Here is a 23452-nt window from a genome sequence, read left to right as displayed (position 1 = left end):
AGCCACCACGCCCGGCCAATTGATCCTTCTCTTCATTCAGCTTACAGATCGCCTCCTCAGGGAGGCCTTACCTGGCCACCATATTTAAAGGGGTCTCCTTCAGTGACCCTCCTTCCCTTTTCCCTGTGTATTTCTTTCCTAGTGATGATGGCTCTGTAACCGACTGTTTGCCTGTGTTGGCATCTGTTTCCTTCAGTAGCCTGAGTTCATGAAGGGCAGGGACTTTTGTCTTGTTTGTGTTGTGCCTGGAGAGTCACCCAAGGCCTATACCACCTTGAGTTCCAAACATTTGTTGAATAAACATGTTCTAAGTTGGGATGTCTCCACTTCAGTTTTAGCCCTTCCCACAATGCCAATTTGTACCAGTAGCCAAGGTCAGAGAGAGACAGTGAGAGAGAGAGAGAGAGAGAGAGAGAGAGAGAGAGAGAGAGAGAGAGAGAGAGAGAAGAGATACCAAGGAAGTATGGTTCAGCATCAAACACATTTATTTCACTTTTATTGAGTATACAAGAACAGAGAGCACACGCATACAGCACGGAGCACTGAGGTGGGGGAGCATGGGGACGAGAGAGGAGAGAAGGGTGTGAGTAAAAAGGAACAGGACAGCATCGCAATTGGTTGTTAAGGTGCTTTTGAAAAAAAAATTATTTCGAGTGATGTTGCTCATGCAATTTCAGGCCAGTCTTGGAATGTGCTTGCAGGATTCAAAAACTGAAACAGGTCCTGGCACTTCCTGTACCCTCAGATGGAAAAGATCCAGAGAAAACAAAACAAGAGAAAATGAAGACCCATGAGATGGCAGAGTAGAAAAAGACCCTGGAGAGCATCTGGTTCTTTCTGCTTATTTTGCAAGTCGGGAAACTGAGGCCCAAGAGGGGGAACAGGGATAGCCTGATGTCACATGGTGAGTTAGGAGCTGAGCCAGGATGGTCACCCAGAACTCCTAACCGCCCTTAGGGACTTTTTTCACTATGCTACATGGCCTCCTGGGTAGAGAGGCGGCACAGAGAGGATGAGAAACGAAAAAGAGAAAAGGAAAAGTAGGTTGAAGACAGACAAGACAAACATCTCTATTCTCTACAAAGAGGAGGATGGGGAGGAAACAGTGCCCTAGATTCTAGCTTTGCAGGTCCCCTCCTCCCTAGTGGCACTGCCTGTGTCTCTGTAGAAGGGAGGTCAGAACATCCACAGGATGGCAACTTCCCCAAGCCCTGGTGGCCCACAAACTCCACAAGCTAAGCCTGGTCACTTCATCCCTGCCCTGAAGCCAGGCACAAAATCCAGAACAAGGATCCTCCCTCTGAGGTGTGTCCAGTGTGCTCAGGACTCCTGGTTCCTGCAAAGATGAGTTCCTAGACCGAAGTGGCCCAGAGAGGATTGGAGCCACCACTCCAGCTCTTGACCCAGAACGAGTAGGAGCTCTCAAGTTAAGAAGGGCAAGAAGAAGGTTCTGTGGCTTTTCCACCAGGATTGTAGAAAGAACCTGGCGTATGGAAAGTGTGCTGCTGCACTCAGGGGGAGTTGGAGTGGGCCCACCGGCCTGCACCCGGGGGATGCCGCTGATTCTGCTGCCCCGCTGAACTTCCCATTTGCCCAGAGAAGCAAATACTATTCTGATTTCCTGCCCTGCCTCAGGCCAGCACCAGCTAAGCAGCTAAGGTGTATGTCATCACTGACAAGCGAGCCAAAGGGACACATCTAACCTGGGCCGCCTGGGGGCACCCCTGGGCAATGCCCCAATAGATTGGCGAGAGTGGGGAGATGCTCTCAGATGGGCCAGCCATGGTTGAAATATAAAGCTGGCTCAGGTGTCTTCTCAGGCTCCACCCTCCCCTCCCACCTTCTTCAGCCTGAGAATAGTCCCTGGCACAAGCAGGTAATCAGTAAATACTTGTGGAATGAATTTATTAACTGGTTTAAAAGGAGGACTGGGAGGTAAAATGGAAGTGAGAAATTAGCAGTGCAGTGGGACATTTTCCCTCACCAAGGGGCACTTTCTGAGCTCAGAGAAGTAGCTTGTGGCAGACAAGCTGAGGAAGCCCACATGTGGCAGAGAGCAATGCCAAGCTTTTGATGTGAGCTTCTTGAAGGTCTCCTGCGGTCTTGGAGCGATTTCTGGGCACAAGCTCAGAGATCAGATGTTGATTAAGAGGGAGGTCTCCAAGCCAAGGGTGGAGCCTTTGAGCAACATTGCCCGTCACTCTCAACTTTGTCCTGGGACAGGGGAGGCCTTTGCAAATGCAGTTTTGATCTCTCAGGGTCTGCCCTGTGCAGCCTCCTTACCATAGCTACTTTGGCCCGAGAAGAAGAAATGATTCAGAACAAGGAAGAAAGTAGAGGAAAAGGCTGAGCTGGGAATTTTTAGACAGTCAGGTTAAAGCCATCATCTTCTATAATGGCTGGGAGCACCACCTCCCTTTGGATATGGAGTTGGTTATTACAATGGGGTCAGGGAAGGGCAGGATGTGGCAAAAAAAAAAAAAAAAGAGAGAGAGAGAGAGAAGACTGAAAACCAAGGCAAGCCCCGTAGGGAGATAAGGACTAAGCCAGGGACCTCTACTGTGGCAACTTCAGCAGCAGAGTCCCAGATTGGGACCCGGTACCTGAGCACAGACCAGGTCCTGACTGCTGCTACCAGGGGGGCAGGGAGAAGATGTCTCGAACTGGCATTCTGGGGACGACATCTGTGTTGCTTCTTTCTTGCTAAACCCACACCTCTCCATTAGGGGCCCCCACCCCTCCCCACCAATCAACCAATTACAAACACCACACACAGTATTACTACACTGAACCCGTCAGCCCCTACTGTGAGCCAACCCACACCCAGAGTCCGGGTCTCCTTAGCTGGGCCAGTTCAGTGAGATCTAGGAACCTCAGGATACATCAATCACAGTCAGATAATTATAATTTTAGAATGTCAGCTTCATACTTACCAACACTGTTTATTTTAATATTTTTTCCTGTTATATGCAATATACATAACTTAAAAGCACATCCGTACAAACCTCCTACAAGCTGCACCTTCATAATGAGAAACCATAAACATACAATGTCTACTTCCCTTCCTGTGGCTTCGTTTTCTGTTCTTGCTTTCTTTTCTTTTTCTCATTTCAAAGGAGAGTCATCTGCAGTGGCCCTCAGCAGGACCCAGACACAGAGGGTGAGGGGTGTTGGGCAGGGGAAGGGGGAGGAGGGAGCCGAGACAGAAAATGACAGCAAGACATTGAGAGTTGAGGGTGAGGGGAGGTGGGAGAGAGGCAGGTGAATTTTGCAGCCCAGTGTCAAGATCCAGAAAGTAAGAATCCAGTGTTCTTCCTCTTTCTTTCCAAGTGGGGAATTTTCTTTCTTTCTCGGAAAATGGTTGACTGTGCGTGTCTTGCTGCTGCGACTTCTCTTGCTTTGCTGCGCGAGTGTTTTCCTTTGCATTCAAGTGGGCCTCAGAAATGCTGGAGAAGAACAAATGGAATTGCTCGTCTGCTAACTGTAACGTGCAGAACCAGGGTGGGAGGGACTTCTACAATCATTGTGGTCTGGCTTGCGTTTCTTATTTGGCGGGGGAAAGGAGTGAGCAAGGGATTATAGTTATTATATAATTTTTTTTCTTGAAAAAACCCACCAGTTCTTCAATTTGTCTGCAAAGGAAATGTAGGTGTTCAGATGTCAGTTGTTGCCGTCGGCCAACTGCTCTGCCAGCCCCAGCAGCAGTGCAAGGACGCGGTGTTTCCTGTATATATATCTATATCTCTATATATCTATATATATATATATGCTTTTCCCTTCCCAGTCTCTCATCAGTGACAGTACGTCGCAGCTGGGACGTCGGTGTTGCGTCGGAGAATCCAGAACGAAGGCCCCTTCTTAATGGTTCTCTGGCTTGGGTTGGACCAGAAATGCCAGGATCTCTTCACAGAGGTCAGGATTCCTGGAAGCCAGAGGCATGGGGTAGAATGGGGGTGGGGAGTGGGGGAAAAGGAAGAGGACAAGGAAAGTTAGCAACTTCAGTCACTTGTTTTTAAATACATGGCAAGAGGTTGTTTTTGCTACCCTTTACCATATGCCCTTTATTGTGACTCAGCAAGGTAGAGTGACTTGCACCTGTAATCCCAGCCACTTGGGAGGCTGAGGTGGAAGGATCTCTTGAGGTGAGAAACTGGAGGCTGTAATGTGTAATGATCATGCCTGTGAATGGCCACTGCACTCCAAGACCACATAGCTTATGTGGGGCAGCAGAGAACTGAACCCACATCTGTCGGATTCCAGAGCCCATGTGTGTTTGCTCGCTTGTTTCCAGGGAGGTGGTAATCTTTTACCTTGGCCTGAAAATGTGTTAAAATGTCCTTTAACACCAAGAAGCTAAGATCATCATCATTTCACTTTTTCTTCCTATCTTTTGTCAGCTCTAAGAAATGTTTAGTCACAATTGCAGATGTTCTTTTTTCATTTGTTTTTCCTTTCTGTTGTCCTTGGGCTTGCTGTGTCCTGGAGATTAAACCACAGACAGCAGTGTTTAAATAAAGAAATGGAGCCTGAATTCCAGGTTTGGCTCCAAAACTCAGTGTTTAAGAGAGCAGGCTCTGCACTCTATGGGCCAGCTAGCTCTGTAATCTTGGGTGAGTTTCTTAACTTCCTTTCCTTTAAAAAAATTTTTAAGAGATGAGTCTTACTATGTTGCTCAGGCTGGAGGGCAATAGCTATTCACAGGCATAATTAATGCACATTACAGCCTTGAATTCCTGGCCTCAAGTGATCCTTCTGCCTCAGCCTCCCAAGTAGCTGGGATTACTGGTGCATGCCACAGTGCCTGGCAAGTTTCTTAACTTCTTTAAGCCTCAATTGCTTCCTCTGTAAAATGGGTTCTGCCTCCCATTATAGGGAGGAATTAAAGCAAGGGCCCAGCATATAGTAAGTGCTGAATAAATACTGGCTGTTCTTATTATGACGATTGTTGCTGTTGTTAATTTAACCACACACTACTCTGATCTCCTTGAGGGCAAAGGCTGTCTTTTAACTCTTGTCTTTCCAGTGTCCAACACTGTGCCTGGCACACAGCAACTACTCAAAACCATTTAACAGATGAAACATCATTTCTGCTACTTGCATACAGTCAAGTGCTAATGGAATCAGAAAACAGATCTTTTTTTTTTTTTTTTTTTTTTTTTGAGGCGGAGTCTCGCTCTGTCGCCCGGACTGGAGTGCAGTGGCCGGATCTCAGCTCACTGCAAGCTCCGCCTCCCGGGTTTACGCCATTCTCCTGCCTCAGCCTCCCTAGTAGCTGGGACTACAGGCGCCCGCCACCTCACCCGGCTAGTTTTTTTGTATTTTTAGTAGAGACGGGGTTTCACCGTGTTAGCCAGGATGGTCTCGATCTCCTGACCTCGTGATCCGCCCGTCTCGGCCTCCCAAAGTGCTGGGATTACAGGCTTGAGCCACCGCGCCCGGCCCAGAAAACAGATCTTTCTTGGCTCATTTGACAGACAGGAAAACTGAGGCCCAGAGGCTTCAGGCTTAGCAAGTTGGCAAAACTAAGACTAGAGCCCAAGGTTCCTGTTTTGGAACAGGTCAATTTTTTCCCATTAAATTTTGTAAGGTCAGGAAGATGGGCAAGTGCTGCCCTCTTGCTGGTGGTGTTTGGGAGACAGGTGTTCTTTGAAGGAAGTGGGCCAGTGGGAGAATATGGAGCAGAAACCAGACGTCTGACCTGCGAGGTTGCAGGGAGAGAAGGGAAAAGGTTCTGTGTGAGATGGGTGACTTTCCACACTCATAGCAAGACTTCAAGAAAGAAGAATGTTAAGAAGGAAGACCAAGAGTCAACTGAAGCAGGGAGAGACAGATGTTTCTGGAGGATTTGGGGAGGGAAGAGAAGATTAAGACCAGCAAGATAAACACTCTCATGGAGACAGGGCCTCAGGCACCAGGCTGGTGGTAGACAATTATGGTCTGACTTTCTCAGTGCTCTCATCAACCTCTAAACATGGAGAAACCTCAGAGGGACAAGGAAACAGGTTCACTTTGCTGAGCCCCTTCTGTAGGCAAGACACAGATCCAGTACATCACAGGTGTTGTTTAGTTATTACAGCAACTCCAATTTCTACATTTTTTTTTTTTTTTTTTGAGACGGAGTCTCACTCTGTCACCGGGGCTGGAGTGCAGTGGCCGGATCTCAGCTCACTGCAAGCTCCGCCTCCCGGGTTCACGTCATTCTCCTGCCTCAGCCTCTGCAGTAGCTGGGACTACAGGCGACCGCCACCTTGCCTGGCTAGTTTTTTTTTTTGTCTTTTTTAGTAGAGACGGGGTTTCAGAGTGTTAGCCAGGATGGTCTCGATCTCCTGACCTCGTGATCCGCCCGTCTCGGCCTCCCAAAGTGCTGGGATTACAGGCTTGAGCCACCGCGCCCGGCCCAATTTCTACATTAATGACATTTTGCAGGTGAGGAAACTGAGGTCAGAGAGGTTCCTCTGGACACACAGCTACCAAGGTGTTTCTAGCTCCAAAACCTAGGTGTATCCATCTATTCCTTCCTTCCTTTTTTTTTTTTTTTTTTTTTTACCAGGGTCTTGCTCTATTGCCAGGCTGGATTGCAGTGGCACAATCATAGCTCATTGCAGCCTCGACCTCCTGGACTCAAGCAATCCTCCTGCTTCAACTTCCCAAGTAGCTGGAACTACAGGTGCCAGCCACCACACCCAGTTAATCTTTTTAACTTTTTCTAGAAACGAAGGTCTCATTATGATGGCCAGGCTGGTCTTGAACTCCTGGGCTCAAGAAATCCTCCTGCCTCAGCCTCCCAAAGTGCTGGGATTCCAAGTGTGAGCCACTACGCCTGGCCCCTGGTCAAAATTGAGTAGTACTCTTTCTACGCAATTTTGCTACATCCTAACCAGGCATTAGTTTTTGTTTTGTTTTTCCTTATAGTAACAGGCTGCACTTTAAGTTTGTGCATCAGTTAATGAAGTGGCTGTCCTATAAGTCAGTGTAATCATTATTCTGGGTATGTGGGATATCTTCATAAGCCCATAGACACTTCAGAAGTACCAAAGACATCTAAACAACACAGTGTTATGGTTTATTCTTTTTGGTTTATTACAGCACAGCACAGTCCCTGCGTGCAGCATTTTGTTAGCCTACTTCAAGTTAATAGTAATAGTAGTCATAATGAACTTTCATTAAGCACTCACTATGTGCCAGGCACTGTGCTAACTACCATGCTGCATGGATGATCTTGGTAGCCCTAGGAGACAGATGTTATGAAAAGTGAGTGTGGTGAGGTCAAGTCCATTGGGTTTTGGAATCTAACAGATTGGGTTTCACTCTGTAATCAATCCATCATGTTCACAGCTTCATGACTGTGAGCAAGCCACTTAACATCTCTGAGCCTCAGTTTCCTCATTTGTAAAATGAATGAGCAGGTAACAGTACTTGTGTTGAGTGCACGGCCTGGTGCCTGGCACAGCGTAAGCTTTCCATAAATTATAGCGATTGTTATTACTGTGATGATCACTGCCATTTGGCTGACAAAGAAACAGGCTGAAAAGTTTAAATGATTTGCTAAAAGGTCACACAGCTAATAAAGGGCAGGGCTTGAGACTCTGCAGGAGTGCAGCGCTCTTCCTTGGGGTACCAAGAGGCATCCATCCATTAAGCCAATGTTTCCAAGCACTTTAAAAAGGAGTTTTCAAATTCAGAGGAGACCTCTTCCAGAATTAATGAGTCTGACTGTATTAAGAGTCAGACGTGGGTTCTACTTGACCATAACTACTGGTAAAGCATGTGGGCAGAAAAGGCAAAGGAGAGAAACTTCTGGCTTGCCAGGGCAACATAAACAAGGTGACCTTTACAGAACAACCCAGAAGAGAGAGAGAGATGGTGCATGGTGGTGCGTGGGGCAATGGCAGCAAAGAAAGAACTAAAGAGAGGCGAGGAGGAGAGAATGAGACAGCAAAGGGAGCAGTGAGGTGGGCAGATATGAAAAGACTGCATTGAGGTGGGGGTAGAGGGGGCAGGATGTGGAGGCCAGGATGAGAGCTCTGAATGGCTAGGGAAATGGGAAGGCAGGAGCCTGGGGGCCTGGTTCTGAATGCCCTGGGAAAGATGAGGAGGCGTGAAAGAGGGAATGGAGAAGAGATGAGAAACACACAACAGATACTCCAGGAAAGCAAATAGGCAGAGGACTATAATTGGAAGGGGGCTCGCTCCACCTCTTCATTTTGCAAATGAGGAAACCGAGTCCCCATGTGGGAAGAAACGGACCTACTGTCACACACCAGTCAGTGGAATAGCTTTAGAGCCAGGTCCCTGGATTCCCAGTACAGAGTTCTTTGCATCAGTGGCTCCTATACCTGGCTGCATGGGGACTCCCTAAGGACCAAGGTAGAAATGAAGATTCCCAGGCAATGCAGATCCCAGGTCCCAGTCCAGTCTTTCTAAATCAGACTTTATGGAGAGGGTTCTCTAGTGCCTGTATTTTAAACAGGCTTCCCCAGGTGATACACCCAGCTTAGCAAGTGGCCTACACTCTACCACTCTGAGATTTGGGAGGAATAAAGGAAGAATGATTGAAAAACTGAGGGGATAGGAATGGCAATCACTTGTATGAAAGTCTGAGGAAGGCTGGGAGGTAGGCTCTACCCATGGCCAACCTACACTTCTAGACCAGTGCTGTCCAGTAGAAATAGAATGTGGATTACACATGGAATTTAAAATTTTCCTACATAGGCCCGGGTGCAGTGGCTCACACCTGTAATCCCAGCACTTTGGGAGGCTGAGTCAGGCAGATCATTTGAGGTCAGGAGTTCGAGATCAGCCTGGCAAACATGGTGAAACCCCATCTCTACTAAAAATACAAAAATTAGTTGGGTGTGGTAGCATACGCCTGTATTCCCAGCTACTTGGGAGGCTGAGGCACAAGAAGCACTTGAATCTGGGAGGTGGAGGCTGGAGTGAGCCAAGATTGTGCCACCACACTCCAGCCTGGGTGACAGAGTGAGACTCCATCTCAAAAAAAAAAAATTTTTTTTCCTAGATAATAGATTTTCTAGATAACATTTCTGAAATTTTCTATATATTTCTGTCTTTCCAAATATTTCTAGATAAATGGAAAATTTTAATTTCACAATCAAAGTTCTCATTTTTAGTTTACATCCAAAATGATTTAAAGAGAAACAGGTGAAATTAACTTTATTTTATTTTTATTTTTGAGATGGAGTCTCGCTCTGTTGCCTAGGCTGGAGAGCAATGGTGCTATCTTGGCTCACTGCAACCTCCGCCTCCCGGGTTCAAGCAATTCTCCTGCCTCAGCCTCCCTAGTAGCTGGGACTACAGGCACCCACGAATCCCCACTCCTTATTTTGTATTTTAGTAGAGACAGGGTTTCACCATGTTGGTCAGGCTGATCTCAAACTTCTGACCTCAGGTGATCCACCTGTCTCGGCCTCCTAAAGTGCTGGGATTACAGGTGTGAGCCACCATGCCCAGTCAGGTGAAATTAATTTTAATAGTACATTTTACCTAACCTGATGTATCCCTTATCATTTAAATATGTAACCAATGTAAAAATTATTGAGATCATTTACATTCTTTTTTTCATATTAAATCTTCAAAATCCTGCACGTATTTCACCCTTAAAGCACATTTTTTTTTAGACTAGCCAATTTCAAGTCCTCAGTAGCCACGTGCAGCTAGCGACTACCATCCCAGACAGCACAGAAAGAACACTTCCATCACTGCAGAAAGTTCTGTTGAACAGCCCTAGTTCAGACCAGAGGTTAGCAGCCTTTCAAAGCAGCAGGAAAATGTTTCAGTGCTTTTTCTTCTGACATTAAGGGGTCTGGTAATCAAAGGAAAAGAAACATTCTTGTATCTTTCTAGAAAAGACTGGTTTCATTCATTCAAGAAAAAGGGCAAAAACGAGACCAGTGATTATATTTGTGGGGTCTTTGAGATGGATTTTTTTCGTTGTGGTAGAACCCGTGAAATGTGTGAGGTGCACAACTCTAAGTGAGAGAAGAATTTTATAAATGTGTTTATATCTATACACCCATGTAACCTACCCAGTTGAAAATAGTGACACTTCCAGCACCCTAGAAGATTCCTTTGTGGCCCTTCCCTCTTCCTTGTGAATACTGCATCCCAGAAGTAACAGAAAAATCAGAAGGATTTTTTTCTCAGAGAATCAGAAATGTTCTGATTTTCAACATTGTAGATTAGTTTTGCTTGCTTTTGGACTCCCTATGAATGGAATCATACAGTTTATACTTTCTGTGCCTGGCTTATTTTATCCAACTCAATGTCTATGGGATTTTGTTTTATAGATCTGATAAGATCTGGTAAATTTCCAGAGGGCCCAGAAGAACCCCTCCCCTAATTTAGGCTGCTAAAAGCCCTATGTGCCCCAACATCATCTTATTTATCTTATTCACCAAAGCACTGATGGCCTACAATTAAACAGGAGAATATAGGTTCCCTAGGATTTTGGCCCATGCAGGTCTCAGAAGTCAAGATGCAATCATGCCAGGTGTGGTGGTTCACACCTGTAATCCCAGCACTTTGGGAGGCTGAGGCAGGTGGATCACTTGAGGACAGGAGTTTGATACCAGCCTGGCCAACAAGGTGAAACCCCGTCTGTACTAAAAATGTAAAAATTAGCCAGGTGAGGTGGCGCACACGTGTAGTCCCAGTTACTCGGGAGGCTGAGGCAGGAGAATCACTCAAACCCAGGAGCCGGAGGTTGCAGTGAGTCAAGATTGCACCACTGCACTCCAGCCTGGGCAACAGAGACTCCACATCTCAAAAAGAAAAAAAAAAAAACTGCAATCAAGCAAGACAGAAGAGATCAAGGGCTCTGGTCATCATGTCCCCTTAACAACATTCAGTGACTTGTAATAGAGAGAGAGACTCAGGGCCAGGAATGTGGCACTGGGCCTAGTAGGACTTTTTCTGACTTCTGGTTTATAGGCAATGCCCAAGGAGATAATGAGGGCCTCCATTTGTCCCACCTCAATATCCATGTCATTCCTCTCTCCATTTCCCTCCCTTTAAAAAAATTTTTAACCACTTCTGGATTTATTTTTCTGGATCTGGAGCCTGAAACCCCAAAGAAGCCAAGGAACCAGTCTTCCTTCCTCTCCCCACGGACTTGTCTCTCGGGGAGGTGCCCAAATCAGCAAATCAGGAAGGCTGGTGCGGGGGCGGGTCAAAGTTGCACTAGGGGTCAAGCCACTGGGTTCTCAGATGGAAATGGCCCTCAGAGGATCTTGCTACTGATCCCTCCTCTCTCTCATGGTTGCTGGGCCTCAGGAGCCTTACCTGTGGCTTCTTGTCCCTCTCCTCCGGGGATGGGTCTGTTTCTCTGTATACGACAGCTTTGGTTACCAGCATATCAGGATGCTGCAGTTTGGCCTCCTTGATGGCCAAAGCCAGAGCCTGGTGATAAAGAACAGCAAAGGAAGGAACCATGAAATATCCAAGATGAGAGAGACTGTGAAAAACAGCAAGCCCTCTAGTGCACAGCTGGAGAAACTGAGGGCCAGGGAGGGGCAAAGTCAACATTAAAGGGAGAGACTAGAGCTCGGCTCTTCTGGCTCCTTCTGGCTCCCATCCAGTGCCCTTTCCTTGGGGGTTTCTTATCTGAACAGGGTCAGCAAGAAGTGGACACCTTCTCTGCCCATGAGCGTAGCCATCCATGGGTAACCCGACATAGGAGGGATTGAGGACTGGGCAGTGGCACTGGGAAGAACTGTCCCTACCCCCATACCTGGTCTTGATCGACATCTTCATCCCCAGTAATGATGATTCGCTTCTCGATCCTTGTCTCAGAAAACCCTCCTTTCACAGTCTGCAGAGGGAGAGGGAGGTGAGGTCACTCTTGGGTCCTGTTGGGGCAGCAGCCTCAAGAGGGGACCTACCCAAATCATCTCTCAAGGGCAGGGCTGAGAACCAGCAGTTACCTTCTCTCCTGACTTCCTCAGATTTTTTCTTTTCTGGTTTTGGACTTTGAACTGCAGATCTTGTCTGGTTGCCACCACTCCCCAAAACTACCAAACCACCCCATCTAGGTCTTCCAAGCCTAGCTCCAATGCTGCCTCTCACACCCTGGTTGGCAATGCTTCTGCCTTCCTGCCTTGGTACTCCCTGAGCACTGAGTCTGTCTCTCTCACAGTTCTGGACTTCTCTGCCTGGTGCCGACCATATGTGTGTCTGTGGCCATGTTCACCTCACCAGGCTGCCAGTTCTTGAAGGCAGGGTCTGTATTTTGTTCATCTCTGTATCCCCTCCTCTCCCACTCCCTCACCCAGTCGAACCAGGGCAGTGCTGAATGCAGATTTGTTGAATGAACACATGAATGAAATGTGAATGGTGACAAGGTTCTGCCTTGAACAACTTCCAACAATACTACAAGAGAAAATTAGATTGATGATACTTATGACCTCCGCTGTTTTCTGAAGGCACAGGATTTGGACACGTTTCGAAGTAATAGCTGAGGCGGGACCTAATTGTTTGGCATGTTAAAGCAGGGTGGTGTCTGTGGGGAATCCCAGCTGGAGTCAGGAGCGGATAGAAAGAAGAAGGGGCTCCCAGTTGGCAGGGACTTTGGGAAGAAGAGTTTCCTGAACTGTCTGCTGTGGGCGTGGGATGTAAAACCTCCCATAAAGCTTTCAGAGAAGTCAACATTGCTCAGTAATGTTTTTATTGAGAGTGGGTTCTCTGTGGGGTATGTGAGAAAGTGCTGAATCCTGCAGAGGCGCAGGCAGAGGCCAGGACAGTCTGTGCACGAAGGCCCGGTGCAACTGACCAGAGTTCTCCTCTGATGGCTCATCAACCTGGCTGCTCCAGGCCTCCAGCCCTGGCTAGGTGCCCTCCTGCCTTCCTCCTGGCCACATAGGTATGGATGCATCAGCCTGCCTGCCTCCCAACTAGCCCTTGTCCTTATTGCTGGTTCACCCAGGAAGGCTTCCCTCCTTTGTCCCTACCTCTTCCCACCTGGGCTCTGACTCACACCCTGGTCTAGGCCCTCCCCATCAGGCCTGAGTTATTTACTATCCATCTCTCTCCATACTTCTCCCTCTTCTTTCTCCCACCTATCTACACATCCTAGTGGATCTGATATTCTCTCCTTAAACCTATTTTCACTGGTTACCCTCCAATCTAAAAATCTTCATGGCTTTCCAATCTCCCTGAGGCCCAGATCCTCCAGAGTCAAATGTGTCCTGGTATTTGTTATTTGCTCTATATTCCACCTCCCTGTCGCCAGTACAACCTAATTTCCCAGTTACACCCCCTACAGGTGCTTCTCATGTCCCATGCCTCACTTATGGCTACATCCAGCAGCCCCTGGCACAGAGGCCAACACAAATAAAGTTGACACTCACTAACATCTGCTCAACGAACAAACAAATAAGCAAACACACAATTTCTGCTTCCCTCTTCTGCTTTGCTTAGAACACCTGCATCTGTCTTCTCCTCCCTCAGGTGTCCTGCCTGGCTTTCCAAGACTCTACTCAGTCCCTACTTCTTCTAGGAGATGTTTCCTGACTCTTGCAGGGCCTCTCATATGTCACCCCATCTAGATTCCTCCAGCATTTTCCATCTACAAGGTGCACACGCCATGGTTCACAGTTACTTCAAAGAGGAGAGTATTGTTCCCTCTAGCCTGGCTGTCAACGCCGTGTGGGAAGGGCCCGTGCCTAGAACAACATGTGGCACAGGACAAAGTGCACAGTATTCTAGAAACTGGTAAACACTACAGGTTTTCTCTGCCCACTTTATAGATGGCGAAGCCAAAGCTGAATAACAGTCATGACCTTCTCGCCTGCAGCTTGGCTGGGGGCATGGGGTACCCTGCTGCTACTCACTTTGGTGACATGGGTGGTGGTGGAGGTTGAGAGGGTTTCCGCAGTGGCGCCGTAGGTGCTGGTGAGGACATCTTTCCCGATGATCTGCAGAATATAACCACCCCCCACCCAAGGTGTCAGGTAAGGACACTGGGCTCTGGGGGGGGGCAGGGTGGGGTAAAGGGCCCCGTGAAGGTGACGTTTCGAAGCCAAGATGCTTTGAGCCATTAAGATTTCAAGAACAGGCCAGGCGCGGTGGCGCAAGCCTGTAATCCCAGCACTTTGGGAGGTCGAGACGGGTGGATCACGAGGTCAGGAGATTGAGACCATCCTGACTAACACGGTGAAACCCCGTCTCTACTAAAAAATACAAAAAAAAAAAAAACAAAAAAACAACTAGCCGGGCGCGGTGGCGGGCGCCTGTAGTCCCAGCTACTCGGGAGGCTGAGGCAGGAGAATGGCATGAACCCGGGAGGCGGAGCTTGCAGTGAGCTGAGATCTGGCCAGTGCACTCCAGCCTGGGCGACAGAGAGAGACTCTGTCTCAAAAAAAAAAAAAAAAAAAAAAAAAGATTTCAAGAATACTGGAATCTTCAGAAACCTAGACCCAACAAATTCTCAAACCCTAGAATCTGAGATTCCTAGACGCTGAGATTCCTGAGGCCCAGAATCCTAACAATACCCTATAATTTAAGAATCCTGGCATCATGGAAGAATGACCAAAGGGATCCAAGGTGGAAACACAGCCCTTCTGACGCCCCAACCTGTCATAGCCAGGTGCACGCTCTCTACGGAGCTGAACAGTGAGAACCACAGACTTGGAGAATGCAAGAGCTGAAAGAGACCCTACAGTGACAGACTCAGGGTCACCGGGCAGGCACCAACAGAGGCAGGTCCAGAATCCAAGCCTCTGGCCTCCCAGTCCATTGCTCTTCCTGGTTAGTAGGGAGGGCAGATGCAAAAGAACCATCAGCAGCACCACTAAGGTGAGGGGCCGCTTCACCCTCACAAGCCACCAATGCCCCACTTACATGTGTGGGCAGAGGGGAGAGGGCCACTCATGAGATTCTAGCAGGCACCAGGGAGCCCTGTTGGCAACTGAAAAGGGTCCAGTTTCCTGGCTTTGCACCTAGAAGGGTGCCTTCTGGGCTCAACACTGCACTTCCTGCCAGCCATACATGGGTCCATGCCCATATTCTCAGTGTGGAGTCCCCTAGCCTGAGCTGGCCTTGCCCACTTACCGGAGAAAGAGAACGGATTTCCGTGGCCACCGTCTGTGGGCCTGGGATCATGGCAGCTGCCCCCTTCCCGGACTTGAGACTGTTCTCCTGGGGAAACAATAGTGCTCAGATGGCCAGCTCTCAGCCGGGTGGGCCCCCAGGATGGCCGGAGCACGTGGCCACGTAGCTATGACGACCACAAGGTTGAGTAGAAACAGTAGAAGCAAAGGACTGAAGGCATCGTTCAGTTCTGCCTCCTCTCACTCATCCCTTGCTCACTCAGGCACACACTCGTTCACTCGCACACTTGCACAGTCACTCATTCAACCAACATTTACAGACTGTCTGGCGTTAGGAACACTGTAGTGATCAAGACATGGCATTGTTCTCCAGAAGCACTAGCAGAGGAGTTGCCAGATTCAGGTTCGTGTCCTGCTCTGCCACCTTCGAGCCATGAGACTTGGGGCAGAGCCACTTCCTCTCTATGGGCCTTGCAGATTCATCTGTAAAAAGGGACCCTTGCCCCAATCCCACAGAGAACCTATGAAGCCAATGGAGTAGAAAAGGTTTTGCAAACCAGAATACATAGGATAAATATAGGGGCATAAGCTGGCTATTTAGAATATAATAATAATAATGACTCTCTGAGTGCTTGCTATGTGCTAGGCATCGTTTTAAGGATGTTACATGCCTTATCTCATTTAATTCTCATAACACCGGTAGGACATTATTTTTAATATTCCTGATTTGCAGATGAGAAACTGGAGGGTGAGAGAAACTTAAGTGTTCAGTCCCCCAGCAAGCTAGTGGTAGAGCTGGAACTTAACTCCATGTTGTCTGACTCTACGTCTGACACACTCTGCACGCCACTCTGCCCTTGGGAATCTTTCCCTTCAAACAGCTCTCTTGGCCCTACCTTAAAATCTAACTGCTAGATCTTCTTGGAATTGTCCCCAGACTTACTGCCCCTGATCTGGCCAGGGCCCAGCTGCCTGCTTCTACCTCCTACTTTCTGCACCATCTCAGGGCTCAGCCTTGTCTGTCCAGAGACCCAGAACTGTGTCCATTCTGCAGGTCCTCAGTGGCCTGACCTCTTGTTCTGGTCCGGGCATGGTACTAGATCTGGACTTCTGCCTACCAAGGGGCAGGTGAGAACAGAAACTCACTGACTTTCCCCTGCCGCTCCCACACCTGTATCCAGCTGAGGCTGCCAGCAGCCTGGTTCTTTGGTACTGTACCACAAGGCACGTTCCCAGATGCACCTGCAGTTCCAGAATGTGGCCCAGCAGCAGGCTTTCCAAGGGCAGCTTCCGGGCTCAATGCTTCCTTTCCCCTTAACAGACACTAACCCCTCTGAATCCTAGCATCATTCTGGGAAGGTCTTCCTTAAAGCCTCTTATTCTCTCATTGTTCTGTCTTTCCCAGGGCAAAGCCTCACCTCCACCTTCACACTGAAAACAGAGGCCACCACTAGGGACATCAGTCATTCAAAACAAGGCACCCTCTGCTCCTCCTTTCCTCTCCTGTATCCTTGGCCAGTCCCATCACCTGCCTCTAGGAGGAGCAGTTCTTCTCCCTGACCAAGGCAAACTCAGCCCTCTCTCCCTCCACATTCAGGCTCTCCTCACTTGCCACCCACTCTCTGGGCCACCTCGGCCACTCAACAGCTTCTGCTGCCTCATGGAAGTCAAAGTCCCCTATCCCTTCACCTGTAGCCCAGATCTTTCTTGGACTCTAGGCCTTTAAAACCGGTTGTGTCCTAGACATTTTCCCCTGGAAACATTCCACAGGCACCTCAGATTCATCCGATCTCGAACGGAATTCACTGCTTCTTCCACTTCCAACACATGCTTGTCATTAAAGAGCACTTTCCCCCAGTGCTCTGTTTATATCAGCAGAGGAATCAGCTGGAGGGCTTGGAAAAACACACACTGCTGGGTCCCACCCTAGAGTTTCTGAGTCAATAGGCCTAAGGAGGAGCCCAAAGGACCTGCCTTGCTAACAGGTTCCTGGAACCACATTTTGAGAACCACTGGTTAGTGAACAGTGTCACGAGCTCATCTTTCCTCTTGTCCCCTGAACATCCTACCAACGACCAAATCCTGGGCTTTCCTCCCTCCAGGCATCCTTTAACTCTGACCCCTTCTCTGCATCCACCTCCTTGCACTCCAGCCCCAACCCAGCCTGGGCACCAACGTCTAAGCTGGTTCCCTGCCTTCTCTCTCTGTCTCTCCCAGTGGCATGTGGGCCCCAGACCTCAGGGATGTTCCCTTCTTCAGCTGGATTCACAGTGGCTGGTACAGAACTGTACACATCATGGGTGTTCAATCAACACTTGTGGAAGGAAGGAGAGAGAGAGAAGGAGGGAAGAATTTTTTGCTCAAGTCCCTCATCCACAGAGGTTGCTAGAATAATCTTTCTAAAACACAGAAACACATATCTGATTACATCATGTCCCTAATGTAAAAAATTTAAGTGATTCCCCATTGTCTGCACGACAGAAGTTTGAATTTGGTATATGACATCTGAGGCCCATCAAGCTCTGGTCTAGACTTCCTTTCCAGCTCTTCACCCCCGACTCCTCCTCCATGTGCTTGACATCTGGCTTTCTTGACCACTGGCCCTCCCCCAAATGCTATGCTTCTTCCCTTCTGCCCTTTGCACTTGCTTTTCCCACTGTCTAGAATGCCTTTCCCCAGGACTGTACCTTAATTTATCCTTCAGGCATAGCTCACTCAAATGTCCCTGCCTAGAGAAAGCCTTTCCTGGCTCCTCCTGGCAGAGCTGTCACCCCATAGCTGCCTTCCTGGTGGCCCCTAGGAGAGTGTTATTACCCTATCCCATGAAGGTAGGAAAGAAGTAACTGCAGCTCACATCTTCAGACCACTTACTATGTGCCAGGCACTGTTCTCGGGGCTTTGCACAGATTGCTTTGGTTCCCCCTCACATCAGCCTTTTGAGGTCATGCTATTACTGCCCTCTACCCTCACCCATTTTACAGAAGTGAAAACCGAGGCTTGGAGAGGTTCAGGTGACTTGCCCAAGGTCATCCAGCCAGGAAGTGGGACAGCTGGGCCTTGTTCTCCACTGTATGCCCAGAACCTAAATACATGGGCACAGCACATTAAAGGTGCTCATGACGGTCATTTGAATGAATGAATCCCAGCAGGCAGTATAGTTTCTTCAACTATATCCCCCATACCAGGCAGATAGTAGAGACTAATAAATGTTTTTGGAACAAATGAATGAATGGATGGATGGATGGATGAGTAAATGAATGGTATAAGTGCCTGCTCACCATACGCATGGATTTAAATTTAGCCCTACAAGCATCCCAATGACACGTGGTGAAGGACTGAGGGGAGAGGAGGAACTGAGTGACCAGGGAAAGGTGTGCAAGCTGGTAACTAGTTGGGACTTATTGATCTTAAAATTTCTGTGTATTCAAAACCTACCTGCTGGCTAGTCTAGATTAATGGAATTCCCTTCCTATGTATATGTCAGGGGGTTGGCAAGAAAAAGCATTTGAAAACAACTTCTCAGTGGCTCAAGATAGATCTGGCTCCAGCACTGCTACCTTTCCTAGCCCGAGTAGCGGCCGCAACCGCAGCCCCAGCCCCATGTGGCGGATGTTCACAATGGTCAGGATTAAGGGAGCAGAGCAGAGTGGCTGGGGTTGAAAGTGGGGCTCCTGGTGTTAGAATGCCTGTGGATAACCTGGCACTACCACTTATTAATTGTGTGACCTTGGGTAAGTCGCTTTACCTCTCTGAACTTCAGTTTCCTCATCTGTAAAGGTTGTGGAGGGAAGAGCATCCACTGAGATGATCCACTCAGGAGTCTCGGCACATTGCCTGGAACCACAACCTGTGTGCCAAATGCTATCTGTTCTGTTTAATCATGAAAGGATCTAGTATTGCCAGGGTCCCTTAAGAACTGTAGAATGGGGATTACTGCCATTTTACAGATGAGGACACCTGAGGCCAAGGGTCTTCCTTCATGGGTCAGACAGCAAATAAGTAGCAGAACCATGAGGTCTCTCAATGGGGGGGGGGTTCCAAAAATCCTGTTCCAACTTAGGGTCACCGCACGCCATCTACTGACCAAGGCAAGGAAGTGGTCTAAGACACGAGACAATGTGCAGCCACCAGGATGGGTCCACAGGAAGGACTCCAGCCTCACCTTCAGAGTGGAGGTGAGATGAGCCAATGAAATATCAATGCAAGATGAGATTCGTGGGTGCCAATAACCAAAGAGGACCATCCTCTCTATCTCCCTGCCGCGGCTGAGATGGTCTAGATAACTGACACTCAGGGATTCCACCACCCACATTACTCCCTTTGGAAAACTGAGGCCTGTCTCTATGTCCTGTGGCAACTAAAGCCCCAGACAATAAACAGCTGACTTATGTCCCATGCCTGATGCAGCAAGGGTAGCTCACAACTTCCTGAATCAGCCAGGCGATATTAGCTTGTTCGCTGGCTGTTTGGCGGGGCAGGGGGCTGGTCAGAGAGGGAAGCCTCCTGGGTTCAACTTACCATGGTGGTCGATATGGTCTCCGTGGTGATGGAGGGAGTGGTTGCTATGAACTCCCTCCCCACTGAGGCACTCCCATCAACCTGCTGACCAGAGGAGGAGTTGTTAGAGCTGGGGAGAGCCGGGTACACCTGCAGCATCTGTCACCTGGGCTCACGGCCTCCCAGTTACAAAGTGACAGGCTGTGTGAGTGAACATCACTGGCAGGGGGCTGCACACAGACCAAATCACAGAGGTGCAACAGGCCCTCATTACATTTCAACCAGTGTATCTGATAAAGAAAAAATAATTTCAGACTATCTGGCAAATTCTATCCAAATTGCAATGAGTGTGATCTTTGACCTAGCCATCTCTAGGAACTGACTCTTTGGATATAACCTTTGAAAAGCTCGCCGAGAAGTACCAGCAAGGAAATTCACGGCAGCGCTGATCATGAATTGCACAAAACAAAAACAACTACAAGGCACGCCATTGGGAGACAGTGAAGTAAATCAAGATTTGCCTCCTAAGTGAGATGAACAAGAGTAAGGTGGGTCTATGTAGGCCAACAAGGAGTGATCTCCAAAATAATTACTATGAAGAAAAGTAACGTGTAAGAAAATGATCGCTTCTGTGTAAACATTGTTAAGTATATAGAGATGTAGGTATCTGTGTTGGAATAGGCTTATATTTTTTTCTGGGTGGTAATATAAGAAAAATCCCATTTTGTTCTGCTTGAATTGTATAACTATAAACTTTCTTTTGTTGTTTTGTTTTTATGTCGATAAGGGCCAATTTTAGTTTCTTTATGCTTTTCTGTGGGAAAACATAACAGAAACACGTGTTACTAAAACAAAACAGGTCAGGGGGGAAAGCAGCTTGCCCAAGGTCACACAGCTCATCAGAACTCAAGAGTCCTGACCTGTAGTAGGCAGCCTCATAAACTCCTACCATCATTATAAAAATGGGAGAAAAAATTCTGGAAACAAAAGAATTGCCCATGTTGTATTGGTTTATGTCTTATTTCAGTTTTCTCTTTGTCTCTCTTTTTTTCCCGGTCACCCAAGCTGGAATGCAGTGGTGCAATCCTAGCTCATAGTTCACTGCAACCTCGACCTCCTGGGCTCAGGCGATCCTCCTACATCAGCCTCCCGAGTAGCTGGGACTACAGGCATGTGCTACCACGCCCAGCTAATTTTCGTATTTTTTGTAGAGATGGGGTCTCACTATATTGCCCCGGCTGGTCTTGTACTCCTCGGCTCAAACGATCTGCCTGCCTTGGCCTCACAAAGTGCTGAGATTACAGGTGTGAGCCACTGTGCCTGGTCTTATTTCAGTTCTTGAGAAAAAGGTTAGCCTCAGAGCCAAAAAGCTCCTAGCATTGTAGCTCTTCTGGCCAGGAAAAACCAAGAGGGCATCTATCAGACCCTCAATCTTAATTTCCTAAGTCTAAAAAGCACAGAAGGTGTGCAGGGAATGGATTGGAAGTGGTGGACCTGTGCCTATGCCTGATAGCTTTCTCCAGGTGGTCAGGGTGCTGCTTCTTGTCAAGACACATGATCTTTGGTTTTCTTCTTTCACTTTGTTCATTTTACTGATCTGATGTGGAACTCTAATGCATAAAAAATGACCCAAGGTGAGCTGTTGACTGAAGCTGAATTGGGATCTCTCCCTCTTCTCTCCCCAGGCAGCTCCTGGGATACCTCAAGAAACCTCTCCAACTCCTTGAAGCAATGTGAACATCAAGGTCCCAATCCACTAGCCAGTACAGTCCTCCCAATATGCCCAGGAGGAAGGGGTAGACAGGGTCATTCCTATTTTATGGATGGCTAAATGGAGGCTTTAAGAGGTATGGTCTACCCAGGACAAGAACCTGCTTTACCTGTCGCCCCTTCCCAGAGCTCAGGGAGGACACTGAGGCACAGAAGAGCATCAGGATTAAAATGTGGGTTCCAGGGAAGCTGGGATTAAAAGGGTTGGCCAAGGGGTTTGGCCACAGCAGTGGGGACCCTACCACCAAATGCCCAATACCTGTGCTTAGGGTACATTGGAAGGCACAGGTTACCTGGGTGTTATCCATAGCGGAGACTCTGGTCTGCAGTACGGCCTCCGGCTCAATCTTCTTTCTAATGGCCAGACTGCTGACAGTCATGGTTTCCGTTTTCACGGGCTGTAGGAAAAGGAGGGAGAATGCTCTGTAACTGAAACCCTAGCATGACCCTTGCTCACAGGCAATTGCAGTGTGGGGTCTGCAGGCTATCTCCTATCCCCACAGCTGGCCACATTTCTGGAAGGGTACTCAGGTCCAGGTAAAAGAGACGTGGTGTGATATCATAGACAAATAGCCTGCGAGGAGAGCCAGGACCATCACCAGGACCAGGTAGGCCTGCCCTGCGCCCCTGTGCCACACACCCTCATGGTGGCTATAAGTTGTTTTTTAGGCTACTATTAGAACATCTACCATTTTATTAACATACTATATGCCAGGCCCCAGGCTAAATGTTTTGCTTGTATACATAATGTCAACGAATCCTGAATGACTTCACTGGTGAGCTCACCACCTCTCAGCCGCGTCAGCCGAACTCTTTTTTTTTCTTTTTTATTCTCTTTTTTTTTTTTTTTTTTTGAGACGGAGTCTCCCTTTGTTGCCCAGGCTGGAGTGCGATGGTGCGATCTCGGCTCACTGTAACCTCTGCCTCCCAGGTTCAAGTGATTCTCCTGCCTCAGCTTCCCAGGTAGCTGGCACTACAGGCCCACGCCACCACACCCGGCTAATTTTTGTATTTTTAGTAGAGACAGGGTTTCACTATGTTGGCCAGGCTATTCTTGAACCCCTGACCTCAAGTGATCCACCTGCCTCAGCCTCCCAGACTGCTGGGATTACAGGTGTGATCCACCGCACCCGGCCTGAACTCTTCTTTAGAGCAAGAACCACATATGCTTGGAGGCCTGCAACACCCAGGCAGGAGATGTCAATGAGTGAAGAGGGTTTGTTGAAGACTGGGGTGAAGTAGAGAGTATGTGGAGTCCATTTGGATATGGCCAGCTGTGACTATGACCTTTGAGCGTCTGATTTTTTTTTTGAGATGGAGTCTTGCTCTGTTGCTCAGGCTGGAGTGCAATGGCGCAATCTCAGCTCACTGCAACCTCTGCCTCCCGAGTTCAAGTGATTCTCCTGCCCCCGAGTAGTTGGGATTACAGGTGGGTGCCACCACACCCAGCTAATTTTTGTATTTTTAGTAGAGACAAGGTTTCACCATGTTGGTCAGGGTGGTCTGGAACTCCTGACCTCAGGTGATCTACCTGCCTTGGCCTTCCAAAGTGCTGGGATTACAGGTGTGAACCACCGTGCCCGGCCGGTTTTGTTTTTTTTTCTTGTTTGTTTTTAAGAGACAAGGTCTCACTCTGTCATCCAGGCTGGAGTGCAGTGGCATGATCAAAGCTCATTGTAGCCTCGAACTCCTGGGCTCAAGTGATCCCCCCTGCCTTCTTGCCTCAGCTCCTGAGTAGCTGGGATTACAGGCACAAGCCACCGTGCCTGGCTGAAGGGGATTCTTATAGATGGTTGCAACCCTGTAACCCAGCCATTCATCCAGTTAATCATCTATTAGTGCCTAGTATATGCCAGGCCTTGAGGAGCTGCCACCTGGTAGGAGAGCAGGCTCGTCAGCCACTGACCTGACCGCTTTGGATAGTGCTGGAGCATAGGCATTACAGGGCAAGGGGGTAAGGGGGCAATACTTCTGCCCAGGGTGGTCAGGAAAGCAAGCCCCTGCTGGGAAACTGACATTTGAACTTGGACCTGGAACATGATAGGTTTGTAAGGCACCGAAAGGGAGAAAAAAAACCTGCTCAGAGAGTATAGCACGAAGTGAGAGCCCGGAGTGGCTAA

General features: G+C 48.3%; 1 protein-coding gene across 21 annotated transcripts in view; it reads right to left on the bottom strand.

Moving 5' to 3' along the window:
• Positions 1-462: 462 nt before the first annotated feature.
• EPB41L1 (erythrocyte membrane protein band 4.1 like 1) overlaps positions 463-23452 on the bottom strand; it is a 141417-nt gene continuing 118427 nt past the window's right edge. For 10 of the 21 annotated variants that reach the window (XM_033186289.1, XM_033186285.1, XM_033186290.1 and 7 more), the window contains 7 exons: positions 21626-21730; positions 19584-19667; positions 15067-15153; positions 13848-13931; positions 11750-11830; positions 11302-11418; positions 463-3922 (listed from right to left, as the gene is read on the bottom strand). In XM_033186289.1, coding sequence (XP_033042180.1) covers positions 3914-3922; positions 11302-11418; positions 11750-11830; positions 13848-13931; positions 15067-15153; positions 19584-19667; positions 21626-21730 — 567 coding nt within the window. In that variant the 3' untranslated portion in view covers positions 463-3913. The remainder of the gene's footprint in view (positions 3923-11301; positions 11419-11749; positions 11831-13847; positions 13932-15066; positions 15154-19583; positions 19668-21625; positions 21731-23452) is intronic. The other 11 variants (XM_033186288.1, XM_033186295.1, XM_033186299.1 and 8 more) reach the window with 3 other exon arrangements.

This window comes from Trachypithecus francoisi, unplaced genomic scaffold, assembly GCF_009764315.1.
Source record: "Trachypithecus francoisi isolate TF-2019V2 unplaced genomic scaffold, Tfra_2.0 Lachesis_group21, whole genome shotgun sequence".
Taxonomy (NCBI): domain Eukaryota; kingdom Metazoa; phylum Chordata; class Mammalia; order Primates; family Cercopithecidae; genus Trachypithecus; species Trachypithecus francoisi.
The sequence above is the reverse complement of the archived record's forward strand: the minus strand, read 5'-3'. Positions and strand labels throughout refer to the sequence as shown.